The 26,633-nt window shown below is 41.3% G+C and overlaps 3 protein-coding genes across 6 annotated transcripts in view; 2 read left to right on the forward strand and 1 right to left on the reverse strand.

Annotated features, from left to right (window-relative positions):
• Positions 1-1,560: 1,560 nt before the first annotated feature.
• LOC139637524 (alpha-2-antiplasmin-like) lies at positions 1,561-9,416 on the forward strand. Its single transcript, XM_071506301.1, has 9 exons — positions 1,561-1,749; positions 2,791-2,856; positions 2,981-3,224; positions 4,473-4,616; positions 4,711-4,753; positions 5,438-5,583; positions 6,497-6,639; positions 7,709-7,913; positions 8,166-9,416. Exons 1-9 carry the CDS (start codon positions 1,576-1,578, stop codon positions 8,681-8,683), a joined length of 1,683 nt encoding a protein of 560 aa, XP_071362402.1. The 5' UTR covers positions 1,561-1,575; the 3' UTR covers positions 8,684-9,416.
• Positions 9,417-9,790: 374 nt separating this feature from the next.
• serpinf1 (serpin peptidase inhibitor, clade F (alpha-2 antiplasmin, pigment epithelium derived factor), member 1) lies at positions 9,791-18,264 on the forward strand. 3 transcript variants are annotated; one of them, XM_071506303.1, is made up of 9 exons: positions 9,791-9,914; positions 10,869-11,045; positions 12,580-12,640; positions 13,778-13,973; positions 14,542-14,697; positions 15,547-15,750; positions 15,896-16,035; positions 16,157-16,367; positions 17,730-18,264. In XM_071506303.1, the coding sequence occupies exons 3-9, from the start codon at positions 12,581-12,583 to the stop codon at positions 17,978-17,980; spliced, it is 1,218 nt and encodes a 405-aa protein (XP_071362404.1). In that variant the 5' UTR covers positions 9,791-9,914; positions 10,869-11,045; position 12,580; the 3' UTR covers positions 17,981-18,264. The 3 variants fall into 3 exon arrangements, with proteins under 3 accessions (XP_071362404.1, XP_071362403.1, XP_071362405.1); XM_071506302.1 differs by lacking the exon at positions 9,791-9,914 and adding an exon at positions 10,732-10,765; XM_071506304.1 differs by lacking the exon at positions 9,791-9,914 and having other exon boundaries at positions 11,037-11,422.
• A 6,657-nt stretch (positions 18,265-24,921) lies between these two features.
• Positions 24,922-26,633, reverse strand: part of slco2b1 (solute carrier organic anion transporter family, member 2B1) — a 43,970-nt gene continuing 42,258 nt past the window's right edge. For both annotated transcript variants that reach the window (XM_071505941.1, XM_071505942.1), the window contains one exon: positions 24,922-26,179. In XM_071505941.1, coding sequence (XP_071362042.1) covers positions 25,984-26,179 — 196 coding nt within the window. In that variant the 3' untranslated portion in view covers positions 24,922-25,983. The remainder of the gene's footprint in view (positions 26,180-26,633) is intronic.

Here is a 26,633-nt window from a genome sequence, read left to right on the forward strand (position 1 = left end):
GAAAAATTCCAGATTTGTGAATCCATCACTTGAACTTAAACTTGGATGGTGTGACCAGGTCTTTAAGACTTTTCTGCCTCTGACCTTTAAACCTGAAGTCGGCCAAACATACACTGATTTGCTGAGAGATGAGTGCACTGAATTGTCCTGGATTACAGAGTGAGGATATGTGTGTGGATGTGTGTGTCTGTGTGTGCACAGTTGGCAAAATATTAGTTTTTACTGGAAGTCAGGCAGCAGAGTGTGTGGGAGGAACTGGATGGTTTTTCTTTCATTAACACAGCACAGTGAGTTCCCTGCTTTTAACTTAACTTTAACCTGAGCAAAGCTCTGAAACACATCACATCATCGTCTGGTGCGACAAAACCTCCAACCAGAAGTCAGGCAGACAAGTTTAGCCCTGAACTCTTTGCTGTTTAGGTCTGTGGAATGTGTATCATGTTCATTTTAACAGGACACCACCTGAGTAAATAAACAGATTCATCGTAGTATGGAGACTGCCAGATTCCACACCGACATGATTCAGTCATTGTTGGGGCGCTGTGGTGAAACCAGGAGGATCAAGGTGAACCGAGGCAGAGGAAGGACCCTGTTTGTTTCAGAGCTGCATTGTGGGGGCGTAAAGCTGGAACCAGGCAGTCCGAACAAGACAAATACACACCCACTCTCTCTGCTGAATGTATGTGCAGAGCGCCCTGAAGGCACCAAGCTAAAGCACGAATCAGTACACAAAACCTTTTGAAACATTTTCAGTCCACTGTGAAACTGCTGCTATATTTTACTCATTTCAGCCTTATTGTTTTAGTTTAGTTGTTTACTTGAGTTTAGATTTGTTTAATTTAGCTTTGTTAGTTTAGTTTAGCTTAACTTTGTTTTGTATTTGTTTGTTTCATTAGCTTTGTTGATCTTACAAGTTGATCTAAGTTTAGTTTATCACAAGAAAACCAGTGAATGACTTCATCACTTGTGCAGTGACTTCAGTTTGGAAAAACTGATAAAAAAATAAGATCGAGCACTAAGATTTCAATTTTGATTTATAATTTTGTCTTATTTGTTGTCCCACAATATACAAATATTCTCATAACTAGAATATATAGTAACTATAAATATAACCTAGATTAATACCTCATTGCGGTCTTATCAATTATGTTTCTAATTCTAGTTCATAAATTTTACACACTAAGAATTACTGTGGTAATTATGAGATATTACTTTATACGTTCGATCTATAGAAGAGACTTTTTTTGTCTTTCCTAACAGGACATCTGTTTGTTTGTTTCCCTGACAGGAGCGGGCCTCTGGGTATTCGAGTAACAAGAAGACTTGTGTCCAAAGTGAGCTGACTGTGTCAACATGGACTATTTTGAAATAAACAGTTTAGCTAAAGACAGTTTATTGTGTCATAGTATCTAACCCACGACTGATAAAGCTAATGAATGACTGAAGTCAATCTAGTTCTCCAATATGGCTTCACAACCAGATATTTGGCAGTTTACCATCAAAAGAGATTTACAACAACCTAAGAGACAGCCTGTCTCTTTATTTTTACATTGTGTAGTGACCACAGACACAGCCATGATCCATACAGGGTTGATTATTAACCAGCTAACAGGGGGGCGGCAGTGGTTGAGTCCGGGCACTCCGCTGTCCAGCCTAGAGAAGACTGGCCATATCCGTCTTATTTTATTCATCTCCTCCTCTAATCCCTTTTGTTCCTCCACATCTGTCACCACATCAGACACAGACGAGGTGAGTTTGGACCATCTATGATTTCACCAAAACCTCCTTTAACAGCGTTCTGAGTCTCCGCAGAGAATTTTTCTACCAACCATTTGCAGTGCTGCTAAAATAATCTACAAAAATACAATGAGCCATAGCGAGTTTTGAGTTGCACTCAGACAGTGAAGATACAACTCCTTCAATCCATAGGTGGAGTTATATATATATATGAGTGTGAAGCTTATCTCTCACATACAATAGAGGTAGACTCACTTAGTTCATGTAGTTCAGTGAATTCTGTGCTCTGTGTATTCAGTGTATTACAGCTCAGCCAAAAAAGGTTCTGAAACAGTAACCTTTAGTCTCCTGGTAAACACTGCAGCTGCATCTGAAACCTCAAGTGACTCTAAACCAACTGGACAGATACAATGATAGAAACCCTCACATGAATAAATATAGTGTTTGAGTATCAGTGTCCCCAGTTGTTTTCTGCACAGAGCAGCGTAGCTGTCGTTTTAACACATGAAATTTGGTGTGGACTCTCTTGACCCCAGAAGACAAATCTTACTATGTTGACCCCATGACTATTCAACCGTAGCAGTACCAACAGGGCAGATTTGCACTTATTTAACATTTAAGATCATGACAGGATACCTTTGTCAGCTTCAGTGGTACTTTGAGACTTGCATGCTAACATGCTAATATTAGGGTGCTAAATGCCAGGATGTCCTCATGCAGCACTGTTTAGTGTTTTGTTGGGCAACTCAACCCTTGTATCCCCAAAACTTTCTAGTCAGGAAATCCAGTTGTGGTTGTCATCACAGTGTTACAGGTAAGGAGTGTACACTACAATTGTAGTGTAGTGTATTGTTGTAGGTGTGCACTTTTGTTGCTGGTTGCCAAAGACAGATTCCCATTATCAGCTATGTACTGGACAAAAGAGCCTGATCTTACCTAACTTATCACTAGATAAAAACATGGAATGTGTTAGTCCTAAAGATGAAAATGCTTGGTTCCTCTATGCTACAAAACTGTCTTCCTCATGGCTGATGATGTCTCTATGTTTTTCAGGCTGGTTGTTTGGAAATGAAGCTGTGTCTTCTTCTCTTGTTTTGCCTCTGCCATCTGGGACTGACTGTAAGAAGAACCTCAGTCTAGTAAACCGACTTTTTAAGCACTAAAGATAAATTCTTTATTTGGTCTCTCTCTTTTAAGTGACTGTATTCTTGAGAAACTGGTCCCTCTATCCCTCTGTCTTCAGGAGGAGCCCACTCCAGGAGCTCCTGATGTTTCTGATCCTGGAGATGAAGAGGAAGAGACGCAAGACACGCTTCACAGATGTAGAGGAAACCGGGTGTTCGGCCAGGAGGAACACCGGCGGATAGGTGGTGCCATAGAACGACTGGGTTTACAGCTCCTGGAAAATCTTGCTATTGGTCCACAGCAGCCGAATGTCATCCTATCACCGCTCAGCCTGGCGTTTGCCCTTGCTCAGCTCACCTTAGGTCAGTCAGAGTAACATCCAATGTCTTTACAAAATTTCGTGGCAATTCATCCAATAGGGGACATTTCAGTCTGAATGAGCACCAGCTGGTAGCACTAGATTGTCAGGCATCACCAAAATCATTGAGATTTGGCCTTTGGTTACCATGAATGTCTAAATTTCATCACAATCTATTTAGTTATTAAAACATTACAGTCTGGACCAAAGTGGTGGACTGACCAAATGACCGGCATGGCCAGCCCGTGGGTAATCTTGCAAAATGTATTAAATGTAAGTGTTGACTTGCAGGGTTGGTTAGACTGGAAAAGCAGGTGAAAATATCTTTGTCTCAAATAAAACATGACATTGTTCACTTGCTACAAATGACGATCACAACATTTGACCGCAATTGTTGCCCACCAAGATATCTGATGCGTGCTTTATGCACTTGATTAAAAATGAATGTTTTACTTTTCTGTGTGCACCCCCCATTTCATGAGACTTTGAAATTACACCACTATCGCTGCCAAAGGCATGTTCTCCTTTCTCGGCCACTATTTTCACAAGTTTGAAAATACGTTGGTGGTTCGTTGGTCCCTCCTCTTCCTCTACATAGCCAAGATGGCAACTGTTGAAGCTGAGAAGAGTCCAGTATTTCTCACTCAACTTTTTGACCATTGTCAGTGCACTACCTGGGTACTTGGGGCAATAGGTAAATATGTGATTTGAGACACATCATAATGTTGGTCACGTAACATTTCAACCTTGACTGCCAGCAAGTCAACATTTCCTCTTGTGTAGCACTCAAACTCATAACAGGACCCCACTAAAGTACTGAAATAACAAAGTCTACCTCAGCTGTACTTTCAGATAGGCATGATATCATTCTGATATGCTAACACATCCCTTTGTATACAAGGTAAAAATATCCAGTCTGATGATGAGCTAAGCCGGAATATAGTGCGGAACCTGACAAGACAACTCTGAGATGTTCTTAAATAAAATATACACAACATAAATCAACCAACAACATGATCTTTTGTCTGGTATCACCCCCACAATTTGTTTCTGGGTAAGAATGAGCAGAGTAACCCAGCTCTGCCATGGCTACAGATCTTAAGTGTCATATTACCTAAGCAGCTGTACTTCAAGAAATCTTTGCGCATGTAAAGCCACATGTGGAGCTGTTCTTATTACATGGTGTTTGTTCTATATTATGTCCCTGTACATTGTTTAGAAACAATTTGCTCAGGTTGAATTCTTTTCTCAGGTGCTCGTAATGAGACAGAGAAGCTGCTGCTGAAGAGCCTTCATGCCCACAGTCTGCCATGTTACCATCATATACTGGGAAGCCTTATACCTCATTTCAGCAACAAATCATTGGATGTGGCAACGCGCATGTACCTGAGACCAGGTGTGTGCTGATGAGTGTTCAACTGGTGATGGTATTTAACTGATTTCGTGTAAAACTCACCTTTTTGATTTGCTCTCTTCTTGCATCTCTTCAGGATTTGAAGTGAAGTTGTCTTTTGTTGAGGACTCTCTGGCCAGGTATCAACTACAATCATGTTATACACACTGAATGTTGAGTTACTTTTAATTAGAAGTGGAAGTTGAAGTCGATGTGCATAGTTTGAATGTCTCAAAGAATGATAATGTCAAAGGTTCAGCACAGGGCTTGGACCAAAATTCAGACACAGAAACGGATTACTGAAAACTGTCTTTACTCTACAAGGTTGCAAGCAAAGGTTGAGAACTATAGATCATACTAAAGACTAAAGGCAGGCAGATAAGATTAAAGGCTGGTACACTACATTTGGTAAGCAATGACAAACTACTGAATGAAGAATGGATGAGCTGCCTATACGGAGGAACTGATTGATAAATGGGCAACAGCTGTAATGGCTTTGGCTGGAGAGCTCAGTGGTGACGGCTGCTGGTTATATGGGGAATAGCATGGTCTGAAAAGACAACACGGGTAGTAAGAATAACAACGGCCAAAGGAGAAAGGAGTAGAGGTTGAAACATCTTCGGCCATGACAATGTGAGCAGAATCTAGAGCACTGAAAGATACTGGATGACATATTCTTAAGATATTGGGATTTCTCTGTTGCAGCAATTAAAAGCAGTAAAAATTGATATTTTTCTTACATCTCTACCAACCGATTCTTTCTTTTTTGTTGTCTCTTTATATTTACCATGTTATGGAAGTAAAAAGGTGTGATTTGTTTTCAGGTACCAGTCACAGCCTGTCCCTCTGGGGTCTGTGGAAGAGGTCAACCAATGGGTGGAGAACATCACCAATGGTCACATCCCCAACTTCCTGGAAAGTATTCCACATGACGTGGTGCTTATGCTTATGAATGCCGTGTACTTCAAAGGTGAACCCCTCCCCCAAGAACATCTCTATATATTGGTTTACATAGCCAAGCCACATAGCATTTAATGAAACAATTCCCATTGCAGTGAATGTATGGATCAAATCAGATGTTTCAGGAGATTGCCCACAATTCAAAAGGTGCTGATATTTAGGTCAGTTTTGTTCCGGTACAAGAACACGGAACAATTGGCATTCTTGCAGGACTTGTGGGGTTGTCTACCTCCAGAACTCCAGGGGTTACCGAGCAGTCATTCAGTCTTAGCCCTTAGTTTTGCCCCATACTGTAGCTGATTAGTTGGCTTTAACTCTGCTGTGAAGAATACATTAACTCGGGCTAACTGACTTGCCAGCTAACAATAGACCCATTTCGGTGCTACTATCTGAGCAGAGAAGAGAGGCCCACAAAAGCAGCTCTTTCTAGAGAATCTGTAAGTGATCATAGGCTAGTTGACACATTAAATATGTCTTTCAAAGAAAAGCACCCCTGGAGCACCCTAACCAGGTATCTCAACTAATCAGTCTTGATCTGTGTTTGCATGTCTAACCAAAGCTCAAGACAATAGCCAAGGGTTGGAGTGACAACAGAGCCTTGGTCAGTGGCATAGCAGTCTCCAAAACCACAGTCAAAGCCTCTGTTACTGCAACTGCTTCCCCTTACAAGCTATTAGTCTTACAACCTTTACAATGATCACCCACAAATAAGACTCTAAAGCTAAGACTGCTGAAGTCATCCATGCAAGGAAGTTGTTGTCCATCAGCTGGGCTGAGCAATATCATTACCGGGGGATGAACCTTGTGCTACCTTAATTCTACAAATGCAAACTCAGAGGAAGGTGGGTCATGAATTCAAGATGTTCAAAACAATTTTTTTCTTTAAGTTATTTATGAATCCCTCTTGCTCTTCTGTTTGTCAGGTGAATGGCAGACTCGATTTGACCCCCTAGTGACCTCTAAGGGAGTGTTCTACCTGGATAGCCAGAACTCAGTGACAGTGGACATGATGAAGTCCGCCCAGTACCCTCTACGCCTACTGGATGATCCAGAGCTGGAGGCACAGGTAACACTGACATTCCTGGATACATCAGTGATGGTTCAGATACTGTCCATTCCCACAAGTGGAGCCAAAAATGCCTCAAGGCTTTTACAGACTAATACATGATGTTTGTTTCCCCTACAAAAAAAGCTCACTTGCATAAGAAAGTACATGGGCATCCTGGATTGCTTCTATTTTTTGTCTGTAGGGTCCCAGTTAAATCAGGACGGTCTAGATTTGCCCAGGTGCCCCGACAGGAATTTCCTTGCAGTGCTGTTATTGCAGTAACTGGACTGAAGACAGACTTAAATATTGATTTTTGCATAATTTAAAGTTACACATTTAAGCCAACATTAAGACCATCTACACCTGACTGCATTTCATTTTTGTCTTGATAAACCAAAAGCATCTTTTGGGACACCTCACAGTTCATTTTGGATCTTAAACCATGGTCACTGAACACAGACAAAAACAGAAGCTATGTGAAAATTGTCAGTTGGCCTTCCAGTGTTCTGACCTTCAGTTGGGATTGTGAGCTTTGGACATTGACTGAAAGAATGATACCAGCAGCTGAAATGAGTTTCCTATACAGGGTAGCTGGTCTGCCCCCTAGAGACAGGGTAAGGAACTACGACAGGAAATAAATTCATTTTCAAACTGATGCTTCCTCACATTGGAAGGAGCTTTTGAGGTGCAGGGAACAGAGGACTGTTACGACCCTGGATGTTTTCTGGTTGTTTCCATGTCCAAATGGGAAAAGCTCTGAGAGTTTTCAATTTTTAATCCCAACTTCAGATCCCATCTTGGAACCCCCCAGGAACAGCTGAAGGACATGGCAGGGGAGAAAGACGTTTGGGCTACCTTACTTAGACTGTGGCCATGGTTGACTAGATGTCGTGTTATAAAAATTAGGTTTTTCAGTGGCCATGGTTTAAATAAGTAATGTGTCTAATTTATGCCTCGTTCCATACATTTTTATTGTATTTTTATTGTATTTTCTTCCTTTTCCTGTGTTCCTATGATTTATGTGCCGAGAGTTAGTCCATATGAAAGATCAAAACAAAATAAGAGAAAGACTTTTTTTCTTGTCCAGGTTGCCAGTTTTCCCTTCAAGGGAAACACCAGTTTCTTAATTGTCCTGCCCTTGCCGGGCAGGGAAAACGTGTCATCAGTTCTTCCCAAACTGAACATCTCCGACCTCTATAGACGTCTACCTCAGGAGAAAACAATGCAGGTCAACCTACCAAAGGTGAAGCTGCAGTACCGCCAGGAGCTCCAAGAGGCACTGACCAGCATGGGTGAGAACATTACCTTCTCTGAATCAGAATGGATGTCTGGAAGAAACAAGACCAAATTTATAGTCACTTAAACCTCAAAAAAAAAAAAAAAAGTAAAATAAATGACCCAGATTTCCAACAACCTTTGTCTTACCCTGTTCATCCTTAAGTGCTTAAAATACTTTCTTTGTGTGAGCACGTCCGTTCATGCAGACTGAATCTGGCCCCTCAGTCTGTAACTCGCTCCTCTCTCTCTGGTTCTGTCTCTCTCAGGACTCGGCTCTCTGTTTTCGGGTCCTAACCTCTCTGGGATTTCTGATCAGCCTCTGAGGGTGACAGGTGTCCGCCACGCCAGCACCGTAGAACTCAGTGAGGAAGGCGTGGAGGCATCCGCCACCACTGTTGTAACCTCCATGCGCTCTGTCTCCCTCTTCTCAGTCAACTCCCCCTTCATCTTTGCCCTTGTTGATGATGCCTCCTTGGCGCCCCTCTTCATGGGCATTGTCACAAACCCCGCCCCTGACAACAACCCCATGCTCAATGACGATCCCCACAGCAACAGCACCATGAGCGACCAACCTGTGACAGACAGTGACAATGAAAGAGACATAAATACCAAACAGTGCAGCAAGACAGAGTCAGCAGAGGGCAGCAGCATGCGGTCATGCAGCGCCCCCTCTGGTGAGAAAGAGCAGCCACACAGTGTAAATGGACTGGAGGACAGCAATGGGCTGATTAAGACACAGGAAGATGAAATCTGTTCCAAACCAGACGACTCTGTACCAGCCTGAAATTTGAAATCTTATTCATTAAAGGAATAGTTTGACATTTTGGAAAATAATATTTGTTTTCTTTTTTGCTGAGCATTAGATGTTCACATTGATCCTACTTTCATGCCTATATGGTAAATATGAAGCTAAAGCCAGTAACTGGTTGTAGCACTAGCTTAGCTTAGCATAAAGACTGGAAACAGAGGGAAACAGCTAGCTGGGCTCTATCAAAAGGGAACAACATCCACCTACCAGCACCTGTAAGGCTCACTAATTATCACATTATATCTCATTTGTTCAGTCTCATCTAATGTCTGCAAGAAAGTGAATACGTTTTCTTTAAAGTCAATTCAGATGAGGATGGTCTTGTGTTGCTCCTAAGGAATCCATTTAACATGCAAAAATACAAATGCACAGCAATTGTAGTATATATCAGTATTCAGTTTTATATGAAAGACTCAACAATCTGAAATACTAAAACCTTGGGTTTACTGATGCTTTATGAACCTATCAGGCCTCTGATGTGATACTAATGTTAAAATTACTTATGAGTCAGGCTTTTTCAGCTGATGAAAGACCTGCACTGTACTCACACTCAGAGAAAACACAAGACTGTTTCATAAACAAAAGCAGTATTCTTCCCAACAAGTTGTACGCTATGATGTTGTCTTTTTTTTCTTGATATATGTTTTATCTACAGTGTAATGGTTTTAATTTCATATTCAGTCGGGAAAAATAAAGTGTTGACACAAAAGTGTTTGTATTGTGGGACAGAGAGTCACAGTAATTACTTTGGATTAGTTTGGAGGACTTGAGCCTCTCATGTGGATTCACTTGGAGAAGAAATTCCAGCTCTTCTCAAAAATTAAACCCCCTTTGTTTTGTATCCTTAGATACTGCTGCACTGTTTCTGTTTATTTAAAACACATTTTAGAGTTTGAAATCACTGCTCATTTCCAGACTGACTGTCAAATACCAAGTGTCAGTTTCTAATAGTTTTTGCCTTGATGAGATTACTGTGGGCCGAGAAAAAAGAGCACTGTCCATGCAAAACAAACAGACATGCTGGCACAAAAAACAAATAAAAACTAGCAAAGACCAGCATGGTTCTTCTGTCACTTTGGACTTCTTTGACCCGAGTTTAGCCTGCTCAGGTTGGTCCCCTACTATTGTCTAAATCAAATTGTTACTACTTAAAACCTAAACCCTTTGACTGGTGGAGCTTGTTCAAAACCGGTAAACAACAAAGGAGGTAAGTGCTGCCTAAAAGGCAAAGTTCAGGATAAAAGTGTTTGGGGGAATTCAATGGATTCTTATTTTTGTGAAGAGGTCCTTGTGGGGGCTCAAGTCATCCAAACAGTGGATGGGTCCCTTAGGGACTCCTAGTGGGCCTTAGCAAGCTCCTAAAGCAACTTAGAGTTTCAGGGGGAGGTTGTTGTCCTAATGTCTAGGTCAAGGGGCACTAATGGAGTTCCACATGTTTGTAAGGTGTCTTCAAGGGTGGTCTCAGAAGGAAGTTTCACATGTCACTGTGTAGGTTCCACATGTCCTACAGAGGTTCCAGTAGACCTTCACAGAGCTCTAGGGTTCCCCACTGTAGTTCCAGTGGTGTATGAGGTGGTCCCCACTGTGTTGTAAGTTATTTTTAGGTGGTTTCTGTGGTTCTAAGGCAATACCAAGGATCTTTTAGGAGCATCCAAGGGACATTTTGGGTTTTTGTAGATCATAAGGGTATGTTAGTGTTTTTAAGGGTCCTTGACATGTCTTCAGGGTTCCAGGGTGTGTTAAGGGTACGAGGTACATGCATCAGGTGGTTCAAAGGAACCTGATATATCAGAGTTTGTAGTTTCTAGGCTCCCTGAGACCCCTCTAGGAGTTTGCCATCAAGATTAGTTTCATTTACCATCATTTAAATGTAGACCTATAAAACACTGCAGAGGATAAATAATCAAGTGATCTCCCTGATCTGAGTCAAAGGTTTAATGTTTAATCAACAAACATCAACCTAAATATTGACACATGAGATTAAAAATTATCAAATGAGGGACATGTGAGCACCTGGTGGTCTTCTTGGTCCAAGTCCTGGGAGAAGAATCTGTAGAGGTTCTGGTGGCCAACAACCTCTCATAAAACATACTTGGTTTATGTTGGATTTGAATAGATTTGTACTGATTTCTTGTCTTGTCTTCTGCCTTTGGCTTTAAAGTTTCATTCACCTGGACTCAGCAGCTTCTGTCCTACTTGCGCGCTCCCGCCGCTCTGTTGGCAACAGCTGGAGGCGCGCCGCCGTGGGCGCAGAGCCAGGAGGCGTCGGCGGGGCGAAGTCTGGTCTCATCTGCAGAGAGAGACCGACATACGTGGACCGTCCGGGAGCAGAGGAGAGGTGAGTGCGCTTTATGTGCTTTTATGCACTACTTTTGACTTTTGTTTTTTCTGCCAATAACTGTGGATGAATACAGTCATTTTGGTGCTGCAGTTCAGACCGGAGTTCTTCGTCTCATCAGCTGGATCATTCGCACTAAAACCATCACATCTCCTTATTGATTACAGTCAGAGACAGAATCTGCCTCTGACTGTAGTAAAAACGTTGTCTCTGATACTGATCGAACTGATCCTGGTTCTGTTTCTAGTCTGTGAAACTGACTTCTTCTTCAGTTCAGTTTTCCACCGGAGTCTGTGCCAGGAGGCTCAGCCGCAGCTGGAGCCTTTCCACTGCGCTTTATATAAGAGTCCTGATTCCACAGGCTGAGGCAGCAGCAGGTTTGGAGCTCGTCACATTGAACACACTTTCATCAGTAAATTATTTGGTGTTAAATAAACACGTAACGAACATGACAAGAGTGAAGTGATGCCCTGTAGTGGGTTTGTTTGCAGCTCTTGACTTTGTGCATCAGTTCACACTGAGGTTACTCGGGGCTGTAAAGACTTTGGAGCCAAGAACAAACATGTCTGCAGTTCTGTGGAACAACTTCAGGGTCGTGACCTGGACTTAAAAATCCCTGATGTGATATCAGAGAGTTGAGAGCAGCCAATGAGAAACATTCCTGTGATAATCAGGACAAGTTCCTGCAGGACACATGTGAGCTGCTCATCTGCGGTCTGCTGCAGGACTCTGCAGGTCTCCATCAGGCCTGCTCACTGACACAAAGTCAACAATTCATTACCTTAACTATAGCCACCAGTTTATTTACTTTTGTCTTTATTTACTCTTTTTCTTTATGTGATGTGTATCACCTGATTCCTCCATGTAAAACAATATAAAACTAAAAGATGATTAATCTGTACATGAGTACAGGTCGTTAATTCACCTCTTTAATTGGACTGAGTTTTTACATTGATGTGACTTCAGCGAATTCCTCTCACTTTAAACAGGATGCATGCTGATGATATTTATTCTTTTGCAGTTACAGCTCTCTGTGGATTTGTGTTGTGTTTGCTGTATTTCTCCATATTTCCACACAGTATATTACATATGAAACGATGAGATCAGTTTTGGAGTAAAAAACTGCAACGTTTGAGGTTTCTGGACGACACACTCTGGGTTTCCCGTCAGGCATGTGGTGTATGAGAGTGTGTGTGTGTGTGTGTGTGTGTGTGTGTGTGTGTGTGTGTGCATGTGTGTGTGACCAAAATGCTAGACCCCACAAGCGTTTGAGGGATAAGACTTGGTTTTAGTGTTGGTGTCTGGTTCAGGTTATTATAGGGGAAAGGGGCCAGGGAATGCTTAATGTCAACGATGGGTCCCCGCAATTATAGTGTGTGTGTGTACATACTCTGAGGCTCAAATGACAGACCTTTGTTTCTGTGAAACCTCCAGAACCAGGTCCAGATGTGTGTAGAAAGACAAAGGGAACTTTGTGTGTGTGTGTGTGTGTGTGTGTTTCTCTAAAACAGTGTCTTTTGTGTTTGTCTTTCAGGATGAAGCGAACAACTTTCCTGCTGGTGTTTGGAGTCGTCCTGAGCTTCTGTCAGGCTCAGGTATCCACGTCACCTGTTTCCACATGTCATGACTGTTTCACTGGTGTTATTCCAAATGCAGAACAAACCAACAGCATGTTAGTCTGTCTGCAGCTCTCAGCCCTGAGCCCATCATCATCATCATCATCATCAACACCAAACATATATATGATGTAGTTTAAAAGGCTCAGTCATTTCCTGACGCAGCGGCTCACTGTAGTGTTTTTTAAGTCTGTTTTCAGTCATGTTGGCCTTGAAAAGCCGAGATAACCAGAAACCTGCACCCGTTAACCTGCACTGCACCTGAACTTAGCCTGATGCATCAGGGCTGTTGCTATGGTTACCTGCAGGTCAATACACCTTGATCTAGAACAGTGATGAAATAATTGACCTGAAATGTGTTTGATGTGTCCACACAGCCAGTCAGAGAGAGTATTTTTATTCTATTGGTGGATGATGATTTAACAGAGACAGGATCCTTCATAAACACTGTTACCCAGAATGCTCTTTTCATCTGCAGTCCCAGATAGATGTTACAAAGTCTCCTAAACAAGTAGAAAATTATATTATAGTTACACAAGTTATTGAAATGTCAATAATAAAAAGAGCAGACAATACTGGTGTCATAAAAAAAAATATCATATAGGAAACTGTTACACACTAGATTAAAGTGCTTACAAAAGACATGAAGGTGTTAGGACAAGATTTACAACAAACATACGAAAACATAAAAATAAATGTATAAATATGATTTTTAAAAGTAAGATATTAGATTGAAATGAAATAAAATAAGACAGATTAAATGAAAACCTCAAGTTTTCGGGACATTTGTTCAGATATGTGGAGCATAAAACCTGAATGCTGCTTCTCCAGGTTTAGTTTTGACTCTGGAGTAAAACCTGAACCAGACCCTCTGAGGTCCAGATGGTCCAGAATGTAGCAGCAGATCAGAAATGTATTTTGGGCCTGAACCATGCAGTTTTTTATAATTTAACTGTTTACACTGGTTTTGATAATAGACATACAAGCAATGGAATGGGGGATATTAACATTAACAGAAATGTAAGACCACCACTGCACACACACAACACACACACTGTTGCTGTGATAAAATGTTTAGCTGATCTGCTCATTGCTGTGTTTACTGATGTGTTCCAGACGGACACCGGAGGTGAGGAGACTGGTGGGGAGGAGGAACATGTGGAGCTCTTCACCACACCGATGACTAAGATGGGTGCTGCCACCTCGGACTTCGGCTACAACCTTTTCCGTGCTCTGGCGAGCCGCGGTGCCTCAACCAACATCTTCCTGTCCCCCATTAGTGTGTCTGCAGTGCTGACGCAGCTGTCCATGGGTGAAGACACAAACTCACTACAATCTAAAACCAAACTGGTGCTTTGGCTTTAGCTGCCACGGTGTGTACGGACCCACCGGCCAAACCGGTCGAAATTTATTTCAGTTTTATCTGCTGCTCCGCAAAAATGCCACAAGTATCAGGTGGTCAGCAGTGTCACATTATTATTATATTTCTTATTTTATTAATTTCCTTTTCTTTTTCAATATGTACTTCTTCTCCATCTGTTCAGAATGACAGAGCAGAGGAAAATTACACACAGACACTAAGTTTACCACTAATTATCACGATTAATGACCAAGCTAAAGATTTCAGCCTGGGTCCTGCACCAGGATGGGTCCTTGCAGAAGGTGTTTAGAACAAATTTTTATGTCAGAGGTTTGTATTTTTCCACTTGCTCTTATTTCTACGTGAAAAATGACTAAATTAAAAGTAACAGTTAATATGTAACAGCCAGGAACTAGATACGACTTGTAAGAAAGAAATAATTACCATGCACATAAAAATAGAGATAAGAATGTTGCCAGAAGTTTTCAACTTATGTAACATGATCACTCCTATCCCCCAGGAGGATCTCAGCGTGCTGAAACGCAGCTGTTCAGGGCTTTAAGGTACCACACCCTGCAGGATCCCCAGCTCCACACCACCCTGAAAAGCCTGCTGGCTTCAGTCAAGACGCCTGGAAAAGGCCTGAGCACCGCTGCACGCATCTACCTGGCACGACGTGAGTTCATGTGGGTCGGGCCATGGGAACAACCAACTTCTTCCAAAAGAGTTCCAGTGAAAAACTATCATACAAAATAAATTGTGTTGGATACAACAGGAAACCATATGAATCACCCAGTGAGCTGGTGTCAGACTTTTAATTCTCATTATTTTATGAATGTTTTGATTGGTTTAGGCCAGTAACAGTGTATTATGAAGCAGTTCATTCAACGTGTCATCCAACCACATCAAAATGTAAAAGTACATCAGAACTACCTTTTTCTGAAAGGACACACTCAAAAGTGGGGTGAAATCATTTGTCAATTGGTCAAATGATAATAAAAGATAACAGACATTCAAGGTGTTGCACTCAGAGGAAGTTTTGTTTACACCCCTTAACACCTGGCCAATCACTGTGTAACATGGGAAAACAAAACTGTCAGATGTTTCAGATGCTGTTAGATGAGCTGACAGGTACTTTGTGTGAGGCATACTGAGATCTTAAAATACTGGTTTAGCTACAGAAAGGTTAATCCTTAATGTACGATCTATAGCAGTTAATATATGATTTCTCTGGTTTTCCTTAAACTACAAAAAGACAGATTCATTGTTAGCATTGAAATGGAAACATTTCATCCTACCTTTCCATGAAAGACTGACAAAGAAAAATCTTTTGTTTGTTTGTTTTGATCCCTTTCCTAGAGTCCATATAAAAAACATAAAGGCATTGATTATTTTTTTCAATCTTTTTCACATTAAAGTTTTTGACCATGACATCTAATTGAAAATATAATCTTCAGTCAGTTGAATCTTTACAGGCCCTTATTCTTCTGTTAACCTTACTTTTGTGACTTGTGACTATTTTCAGGACTTCGTCTGAAGCAAGACTTCTTTCCGCTCGTGGAGCAGCAGTATGGAGTTCGTCCCATGGCCCTGCAAGGAGGATCCAAAGATGTGAAAGACATCAATGACTGGGTGTCTCAACAGACAGGCGGGAAAGTGCAGCGCTTCCTGGCCAAACCCCTCCCCCGAAACGCTGGAGTGAACTCTGTGAGCGCCTCTTACTTTAAAGGTATGTCAAACTGTGGTTCATGCTGTTGATGTTGATGTTGTGTCTTACACCAAAACCAGACTTTTATTCCACACTTACTAAATGTCAGTATTGAGTTGAGGATGCATGGATGTAAGTGATGACTCAGTTTTCTGTTTGTGAACAGGGAAATGGGTGACTCGGTTCAGTCAGAGTGGAGTAATGGAGAACTTCCAGGTGGACGGCGGGGCACCTGTCCGTGTTTCCATGATGCAACAGGATAACTACCCTGTGAAGATGGGAGCTGACTCAGATTTGAGCTGCACTGTGAGTGTTTTCTACTCAAGAACGAGTAATGACAGGGAAACTACAAGTATCGATTCAGATTCAGCCCATTTGCTGAGATGTCTCCTGAACAATAATTTTTTGGGGTTTTCTCCTCCAACAGATCGCTCAGATCCAGATGCAGGATGACATCAGCATGTTTGTCTTCCTACCGGATGAAGTGACATCCAACATGACCCTGCTGGAGGAGAGTCTGACTGCTGAGTTTGTCCAGGACCTCTCCATGACCCTCCTCCCTGCCCAGGTGTCCCTCACTCTGCCCACCCTGAGGCTCAGCTACTCCTCAGACCTGCTGCCACTGCTCAGTGACCTGGGTGAGTCCACAACCAGAACCAAATCCAGGTCTGACAATGAATGTCCTTTATATTTATGAACATATAACCACCAACATTGAACAAACAGAGATACAATTTGTTCAAATAACAAAATAAATTATGAGGCAGAGTTTTTTCAGACACCAGCCTACAGGCTGTTGAAGCAGAATAACTCCAGTTGACTTAAAGTCAGATCTGATTGAGGAGGTATTTTCCTCATGTTGCCATGAAACTGGCGCACAGCAAAGTAGTTAATGCCCCAAGTGATGTATTTCCATGCATCATTTTTCCTGTTCAAGACCTGGCAGCTTGTAAAAGAACTGAAAAATAGTTGGTGGAGATGATCGTTTTTTTCCTACATTTCTCCATGACTGAAGTTATTTTGTGCAGTGGAGTTTGAGTAGAAAATAACTTTGAATTTCTGTTTCATCAGGGAATTTTGGGAGGTTTGATTTGCATAAAGTCAAACTGTTTTAAAATACTCATGTCATGCTCCTTTATTAGCAGAACACATTTTTTCAAAGTTAATTTCACAATAAATGGCATCCTGTCGTATTTCCAGTGTTTATCAGTTACTGTAGCTTTAAACAAAAGTTGTAGTTACACAAAGTCAGAAAGACTCAGAAATGACACTCAAAGTGTGCTATCACCTGTAAATGGGATTACCTGTATATATTTGATCATGGATGGGAGGTTCATTCTTTACCCAAGGAGCATATCTTTGATAAGATATCACTAAATGCAAAACTTCAACTTCAAATTTCAGTTTGAAATCCATCCATCCATCCAATCTTCCATTTTCAACCACTTAATCTATTAGTCAAGTCTTGGTGGTGAAGAAGTCCAGATGTCCCTTTACTCAGCTCCATTTTCCTGCTCCCACTGGGGGATCCTGAGGCGTTCCCAGGCCAGATGAGATAATCCCTCCAGCGTGGGATCAACCTGGGGGTCTCCAACCAGTTGGACAAGACAAAAAGACCTACACTGGGAAACCCCCAAGGAGCAATAGATTTTATGTGATACCTGTTTGTTACAGTGCAACACACACTGGCATCATCATGTAATGTTATTTTATGCCTGTAGCAGAGAGAAAGTCATGGTACAGTCTGCGAGTGTGTTGTTGAGTTAGCATGTGTCAAAGCTGTAAAACAAGACAAAGGTGTATATACACACAGTGACATATCTCTATACTGTGTGTTGCTCTTAACAGCTTTTTATGGCAGTGATGATTTTCTTTTAATGACATAGTTACATCTCATCTCACCTGCTCCTCCTTGTTCTCCTCCTCCTCCCCCTGCATCTCCTTGTCTGTATCCTGATCTTCCTTCTTCTCTTCCTCCTCCTTCCCCTCCCTCCCTGCAGGTCTGTCTGAATGGCTAGAAAACCCAGAACTGGAGAAAATCTCAGCTCAGACTGCCAAGCTTGTAAGCCTCAATCACAAGGTTGTCATGGAGATGGCGCCTGAGGGGAACCAGTATCCAAGCGCCACCTCAACAGCTAGCCACCTGTCGTACAGGGTGGACCGCCCGTTCCTCTACCTGATCCGCGATGAAGCATCGGGGGCGCTGCTCTTCATCGGCAGGGTGGTCAACCCCAAGGACCTGAGGATATAACACACTAACATGCATGCACTCTTAGCAGGTCCTAGGAGGGAAGTCAGGTATTTGCTTTGCGTTTGTGAGGGCAGATATCTGCGAGGATATTTGATTTGATTTTGATTTTACATGATTTTTTGATTTTTTACTTTTCATGTTGAAACACATTGGGGTGATCATGTTAATCTGACAGGAAACTCAAACACACTGATGATACTCTGAGCTTACCAAGGGACTGTTTTTTTAAGAAATCAAATATTGTCATTTGTGTTCAAATGAATAAACACGACAATGAAACCAGATATGTCGCTTTTTTTCCTGCAAATTGTGAAGGTTAAAATTTCAGACGTCAGACATTCCAACAGCTTTGAATCACTACATTTTCTATGGAAATTCCTGCTTTCAAGATGATGAACCTCTTTCATTTTGCAGTCATCATACAGACTTCCTAGTTTTAGTTTCATTTAAAGTTTTTCATTGTATCGAGACCAGTCTCTCTGGAAGACCCTTCATGCTGGATGATTCTGTAAGACACAACTTTTGTTCAGTTGACTCACAGTGGTGGATGGGAGGGTTTACATTTTCAAGAAAGGCCTCTGTAATTATGTATTAACAGTGTGGGGAAGGTAATTTTTGAGATCTTACAGGTTACAGATTACTATCACTGTTAAAATGTAGGAAGGAATGCAACTGTTTTATTTCCTCAAAATAATGTCAACTCCAAAATTAAAAAAAAGGAAATGATAGGGGCATGACAGCCCAGTCAAACTTAATAAAAGGGAGGGAAGACACACAATGTACTAGCAACCAAAACCAAAAACCAAACTGAAACAGGACTACAGAACCCATCACCTCAAAGGAAGAGATAACTGAAAAGAACTCATTTCAGGCTAACCAGGCTGGATCATAAAGCACCTCAAGAAGAGCATCACAGAAAAAAATGGATATTATTACCAGCAGGGGGGGCTGTACCAAAAGAAAAATGCTGTTTGATCACCAGCTTAGAATCCTGAATGGAATAAAATGCAGAAATGTAGAGAAGAGACTAAACATCCACAGTAAACACAACCTTAGACTTTGGTTCATTCAGATTATTCTGTTTTTTCTCTGTGAGCGGAAACATCTCAACCTGAAGTTCATCTGCAGACACTGGAGCAGCTGCTCTGTTCAGTTTCTAATGATTTCTCCACATGTCAAACTCTGATCACATGGCTCCTCTCTAACAAATCCCCAACATCTCCTCCTCTTCCTTACTGAAGATGCTGACCAATGTCTGTTTTCCAAGTTTACACTGATGCCAAAGTGATTTTTCATATGTTTTTGATATTTTCCAAAGAGTAAACTATATCAGTGGAAAATCTTAAAAATGTTGGCAGCCTACATCCAACGCTGTAACAATATGGAGGCCAAATAAAGGTCAGTCAGGACTGAGCTGACAGGGAAACATGAAGGAAGCTCAGTTTTTCTTTTTTGTCTGAGATCACTCATCGATTCACCAGCTGTCGCAACCAGCTGTGATCCCAGATGAACACAGTGGCTAAATCTATAACTAGTGTGGTAACTGTTACTTCAACAAACAGGGTTAGCCTGCAACATTAGTGATCTCAGTGAGGGGGGCCTGGGATGGAGTCAGATTCCCGAGGATTATTGTTTCAGCCCCCCCCAGCCTGCCTCCCCTCATGGCTACGTATGTCAGTGGTAATGTGTATGTGTGTGTGTGTGTGTGTGTGTGTGTGTGTGTGTGTGTGTGTGTGTGTGTGTGTGTGCGTGCACATGTGGTCTTAATTTTCCACACTAGCAGATTCCTGAGGTTTCTGAACAACTTCCCAGAAGCCATTAAGCTGACGGAGGAGAGTGAACCCAAGCCTGTTGCCTGTAGGAGACATCAAAACAAATCCTCCGTGTTCTTTTTACTGACTGCACCAAAGAAGCAGCTTCACACAGAGCCACACCCATTTATCACATTAGCACAAAACTGGAACGTCTCACACTGGACTGTTCCATTCATGAAGTCATTTTGATTCAAAGTGCTGAGACGACACCCAGCTTCACACAGACACCCAGACGCTCACAATGGAAAGTTCTGAGGTTTCTTGTACTTTACTGGAGAATTTTCCATTTTCAGCTATTTTACATTTCAAAGAGAAACACTGAGCTTTCAGTTCCTCCACATTTACAGTTACACTGTGTCACACAGCAACATATTAAAAATTGCTACACAGTGCATTAGACTACAAATGAGCATGAACCAGCTCTTAGCTGGTGATGACTTTGTTTTTATAAAATTGACTACAATCACAGATACCTCATTAAACTCACCACAGGTACATAATATACTTTTCTAATTCAAAGAAGAGAAAGAAAACAGTATACATGTATATGTGTATGTTACACTCATCTGAATGCAGGACTTTTTTTCTGTACGTCCAATGCACCTCAGTCTCCACCAGAGGGCGACAAACACTCAGTAAAAACATCAGCACTTTCAGACTCATGAAAACATCACAGTTCATCTCAGCAGCTCTGGTCTTTTTAGAGTAAAACTCATATCTACAGCCTTTAAGTTTAAATTCCTGCTCCCCAGATGATGAAGTCTTTCCTGCCTCCTAAATTTCACTGCACTGTGTTTGATGTTATTGCCTCCTGTTTGCCTGCTGTGGTGACTTTACCTTTAACCTCAGGCTGTGTCCCTGACCATGGGAAAGCTCCCTGCATTTAACCACTCTTCAAAAAAAGCTGGTCCTAATCCTGCTGACTTCAACAACTATAGACAAATTTCGAAATGACCTTTTATTGTGAAAAGACAGTGTCTAGCTGCTAATAAATGACCAAGTTCATCCAAATATCCCTCAGACTTTAGACAATACCACGGCTCTGAGACTTACCAGAGGAACAAATGGTCATTTGAAGATGGCAGACAAAGGTGAATGTGTGAGGTCCTGGGAACTGAAGGGGACAAAGCTTTTGCTGTCTGGACACCACTGTTACTGCCTGAGAGTCTAAGGTTGAACCTTTATCGTACGCCTTTTTATGATCTATAATGATTCATATTTATTTTAATGAGGTATCTGTGGTGATCTATCTGCATTTTCTGCTTTGTAAAGCATTTTGTAACTGCAGATTTATCATAAACCTAATTTAAAGATGCATTATTATTATTATTATTATTATTATCATTATTATTTAGGTTTTAATGACTCCATGATGATTCCTCTGGCGGCACCCTCAGGACAAACTTCATATCATCTTATCTCCACTAGTAAGGCTATTAAGGGATCAGGAGACAATGATCCTGGATCCACACATGAAAGTGAAAGTTGCTCGAGACAGTTTGAGAGGAACTTTGCCCCTCCATGTTCCTAACTCTAACTGTCACTCTCCCCTCCCCCATGAGTTTGCAGGCTTGAAGCTCTGACCGGTGTTGCTAAAGACCCTCTTGCAGAGAGGAACCGGTCTTTGAGCTGGAAATAACATGTCAGCCTGAAAAACAGCAGAGACAAAAACCAGCGGACAGGAAACCTGCTGAGGTCTGAGGGTCAGAGGTCTGTGGGGAGGTCGGTGTTATTACCCTTTAATGAAAAAGCTACACTCAACGCTTATGTGAGTACAAGCTCCAACCTTAAAGAAACAGTTTCACATTTTCGGAAATACACTTCTTCACTTTCTCTCTGAGAGCCTCCTCAGTCTCGTGTCTGTGTGTGAGTACAGCGCTGGAGTCACGAGGTGGTTAGCCTCGCTTAGCATATAGACTGGAAACTAAGGGAAACAGCTAGCCTGGCTCTGTCCAAAGTTTAATAATCCTCCCTGCAACATATTTTAAACTGACTAACATATTATATGTTCTTTGTTTAAATGAGCTATTTGTAAGTTTTTGCTATCACTATAAGCCCTCTGAGCAGTGATACTCCTTCAGGGCAGACTGGACCCTACAGTGACTCGGTATCGGAAAGTGATGAGGTGGGCTGACCGGGATGGAGCTAGCAGGTTAGCATGCTAACTTCAGTAGAAGAAAAGGAGGTCAGAGTTGATTTACAGTATATGTTACGTTCATTATCAGCTCCGCGTTGATCCTTACAGTGCAAAAGTTAAACAGAGAGGCCGACTGAAATGTGCAGTGTGAGTTAACACATGTACTAGACTTATAAAAACACACAGGGCAACACACAGGGCTGCCCAGTTTAATATGCAAACGTAATCAATTATATAATAATTATATATTACATTCAGCTCAAACCATGACTGCCTCTTGGAGCTGCAGCTGCACGGCTGCAGATCATTCTTATTTTTCACACTCATCTTCCAGCAGAGTCTTAATGAATCCACATCAAGGTATTTCACACACACACACACACACACACACACACACACACACACACACACACACACACACACACACACACACACACACCGCCCGACTGTGTGTCAGATAGAATCCTTGAAAAAACAAAAGCAAAGAGATATCTTCACTTCCTCTTCCTCAGCAGACTGTCTCCTGTCTTCATGATGAAACAGACCTTTAGACCCAAACACTGCTTCCTGTCTCACTCTTAACCGTCACAAGACAACAATGTGTTCAATCGCAGTTATTTAAAAAAAATCATGATGATGTGGCTAAAACATAGTGATACAGATTAATTTGATCTTGCTTGGTACTGAGGGGTTCTATGACTGTGGATGCTTCTTTACAAGTGTAAGGGATGACAGGATGAATGAGACTTTTGTGTCTCTAAACTGTTTTCCTGATGGTAAGAGTTCATGTTCTTAATGGAGAATGTGTGTTGGGTCACTGATGATCCGGTGCGCCTGTTTTATTACTTTTCCATCGTAGATGGATTGAAGAGATGGCTGACTTTTGTGTCCAGTGATTTTCATTGCAGTTTTAACCAGAGTTGCAATTTTGTTTTTTGGCTGGACAGTTAAGATGCTGTACCAGCCTGCCAGGCCGTATCTGATGATGCTTTAACTGCATGATAGAATAACATGATCTCTTCATTGACAACGAACAATCTCAGCCTCCTGAGAAAGTGAATCCTTGGAGCCAGTTTCCTACAAAGAAACTCCACATTTTCACTCGACTAAAGTTTGTCATCCATGACAATTCAAAGGTAACTGTAGGAGCACACCTGCTCGATTGCACAGTTATTAATGGTCACAACCTCATGGTTTCTTACCTCTCTGGGAACAAAAATCATATCTTTTGTGTTATTGGTGTAAAGGATTAGGTGATGACTGTCACACCAGGATTTAAAGGAGGACATTTCCTCATAGTATAGTGAGGGACAGCCATCACAATGAAGCAAGCTCAAAATAATCGTATTATCAGAAAATGTGATGATATGATTACTTGGGTTCTTGTTTCTACATCCATCTGTGTAAAGCGTAAACAGGATGGGTGAGCTCATGCAACCCTGGGGCACTCCTGTATTACACAGTTTGATCTCCGACAGAGAGTTATTGACCTTAAGCTGTTGTGACCTGTTTGTTAAAAAGGAATAAAACCATTTAATAATTTGGGGTTCACTCCCTTGTCAACTAGCTTCGGGACAAGTAAGTGTGGTTGGAATGTGTTAAAAGCTGAGCTAAAATCTATAAATAAAACATGGGCATAAGCATTGGTGTCTTCATGGTGCTTACTGATGAGATGAGTTACACTGATGACAGCATCCTCTGTGCTCCTGCCCTGTCTGTAGGCAAATTGAAGAGGGTCCATACTAACAGCAACCTCAGATTTTAGCATGTCGACTACGAGTTTTCCAAAACATTTCATTACAACTGATATTAAAGCTATAAGTGGATGGACAAGATGTTTTTGGTACAGGGGTGATTAATGCTGCTGAAACATGATAGTGTTTATTAAATGATGCTGAATAAGGGGAATCAGAGTAAATCCAGGGACCTGCATCTTATATGAGTCCCTGCTCACACTGTGTCAGGTACTTTGGCATCGTAGCTGGAGAGTTTGGTCTTGTAGCTGAATGAGCCTCTGCATGTCCGAACCTGCAGCAGATGTTTGAGCTCCAACTGTCGCAGGTCTCTCTGCCAGCGACGGCATCAAGCTGCTGTCTGGACTTGTCTCTTTGTGCAGATCATCAGGAATGTTTGGTACGAATATGAGATGAAGATTACAATTGTGAAATCTTCTTCAGTTCGAAAACATCTGTCAGAGATGAGACTTATCTGCCTTTATGTGTTTGAGGACACGTTCACAAGACAGATTTAAAGTGGACCAGTGTTACAGATCAATCAGGTTTATATCCCACAATTTTCAACAAACTAACCCTAACCACTTAGAGCTGCTTTAACCTGCAGCCAGTCAGCTGTTGGCTGCAAAACCAGATATGATATAATTTATAGCACATACACAGCAGCAGCTGAGGTAACTTTTCTCAACATTTCCTAAAATTTAGCTGTAAATTTAAAGGTTAATTCCAAGACATGCCAACCCACATTGGTGCCAGTTATACAGGTAGTGGAAAAAGTGTAAGTTGCTGCAGTTATTAAGAACCTGTTCGTTCTAAAGTTGTAAAGCAAGCTAGGACATGAAGTAGTAGGTCAAGGAAAAATAGACTAAAACAGGCATGCTCTGAGCTGCTGTAAATTATTAATATGCCTGTATATTGGAGAAGCTAGTCAACTTAAATTAAGCTATTGTTTATGCTGTGCAGTGGTTGACCTGCACAATAGCCTGTAGTTTTTAGCTACAGATGAATTTCTTTAGTTTGTGATCTGACTGATATAATCATCAATTAAATAAAACACTTTGCTGTAAAACTAAAAATAACAATTTTAACACTGTCTCTACTTTTCTTGTCATTGTACCAAATTACATCTGCCTTTCTTAGAAATATCCTGGTAATTAACAGCTAATCTAAATTAATTTCCAGGGAATTATTTAGAAAATACAGGATCTGTCAAAAGTGCTGCTGATATTTCAAAGAAAAATCCTGAGACAGAACAAATCCGTGTTCACAGTTTTATTAAAACTGGCTCTTCGTTTCTGTCTGAGAAACTCACAGTTTTAGATTAGAAACATTTATCAAAGACAGGAACATAATACAACAAAGCCAGAACCAGAGGCACAGAAGCTTCTTGCTCCTCAGATATGAGTTGCACTCCATTTCATTTCATACACTGAATAGTTGTAAATAGTCAACACATTGACATTTCATTAAGATGACAAAAGTTGACAAAAACCCCACTTTATACAACCTTATATAAACAACTGAAGTATAAAAATCATCATTTGAAGGCATCTCTGTGTCTATATACATTTTCTTTGATAAAATATGATTGTGATTTTAATAGAAAAAGCTCAGTTTTCATATGTTTTAAAAAATCAGTAATAAAAAAAGTGTCATCACTGCAGAGAAAACCATCACATTAAAAGGCCAGACACATGAAATAAGATTAATTAACAAAAGTGTTTCAGATAAAACTTTTACACACATTTGCTTTGCTCCTAAATCTCAGAGAATGATAAATACAGTGTCTGTGACATCTCCCACAACTTTCTTAAGTTTTAAAGCATGAAGTTTGTCGCTCTGCTAACATGGCTGCTAAAGTGGCTGCTAACGTTGGTAACATTGCTAATAATGAGTTGAATAACTGAAATCACCCCAAAAGATCACAGCATCCTGACTTTTTATACAGTCTGGTTTCTTTGAGCAGCATCCAATGGTTGTCAGAGGAACTGCAGCTTATTAAACGTCAGTGGCTAATTCCACAGTTTTAAAGGTGGAAGTGGTTGTTTGGACTCACTAAACAGTGTATATACATATATCTTACTGGAAATGTTAGTTGATATTTGAATGTACAAAAATGCAATATAAAAAAGTAGCTAAGCTACATTGCATCAGCTGACTGGTCCTTTAATGAAAGTCAGGAGAAACACTCTACAAACACAGCGCAGTAGTGTCCATGTTCCTTTCTAACATCACAGAAAACCTCCTGAACTCTTCCTTGTCTTTCTCCCCCTTGTTCAGCCTTTCTGCGTCATTTCCTGCGACCTCTCGTCATGTGCTTCAGGTCTTGATGCCCTCCAGTTCTTTCTCTTTAGACGAACTATTATCTGCCTTTTTCTGCTCGTTCACCAGCTCGTAACCTCCTTTGGTGTCTGGCTTTGGTTCCTGACGTCCTGTTCTCCTGCGAAGTACCACGATGGTCAGCAGGAAGCAGAGCAGGCCCCCGCACACAAAGACCACCTGCAGACCCAGAAACCTGCGCACACAAACACACAAACAGGTGGTTGTGAACTTTGTTGTCTTGGTGTTTAGGACCAGGTCCAGTCAAAAGTCTGGTAGAAACCCAGAACTTTCCAGGGTCAAAGCATCTGAACTCTGCCAGGACCAACTGTTAATTCAGTAGTAGTTTGTTTTTATGCTGACAAACACAGTTTTCCCACTTGTAGCAGAAAATCTTCAAGACAGAAGGTCAAACAGCTGCTGGACAGAATTCTTAATGAGATGAGATATGGATATTTTTAATCCTTTGACATTTGTATTTTGAACAATGTAATACAGCCTTTGTCTTTTGTGTGACTTTATGGTCACACAAAAGAAACTGCATCTATTGTTTGTTCATGTGATGTATCTTCTGTTTCTGAACTTCAGCGCTGGATGTTTTTCTTCATCCTGATGAAATGGATGCCGACTGTGAAAACATCAGGGCCAGT

The sequence above is a fragment of the Trachinotus anak genome, unplaced genomic scaffold, assembly GCF_046630095.1.
Source record: "Trachinotus anak isolate AG129_WGS33_773 ecotype Australia unplaced genomic scaffold, CSIRO_AGI_Tana_v1 ptg000020l, whole genome shotgun sequence".
Lineage (NCBI taxonomy): Eukaryota > Metazoa > Chordata > Actinopteri > Carangiformes > Carangidae > Trachinotus > Trachinotus anak.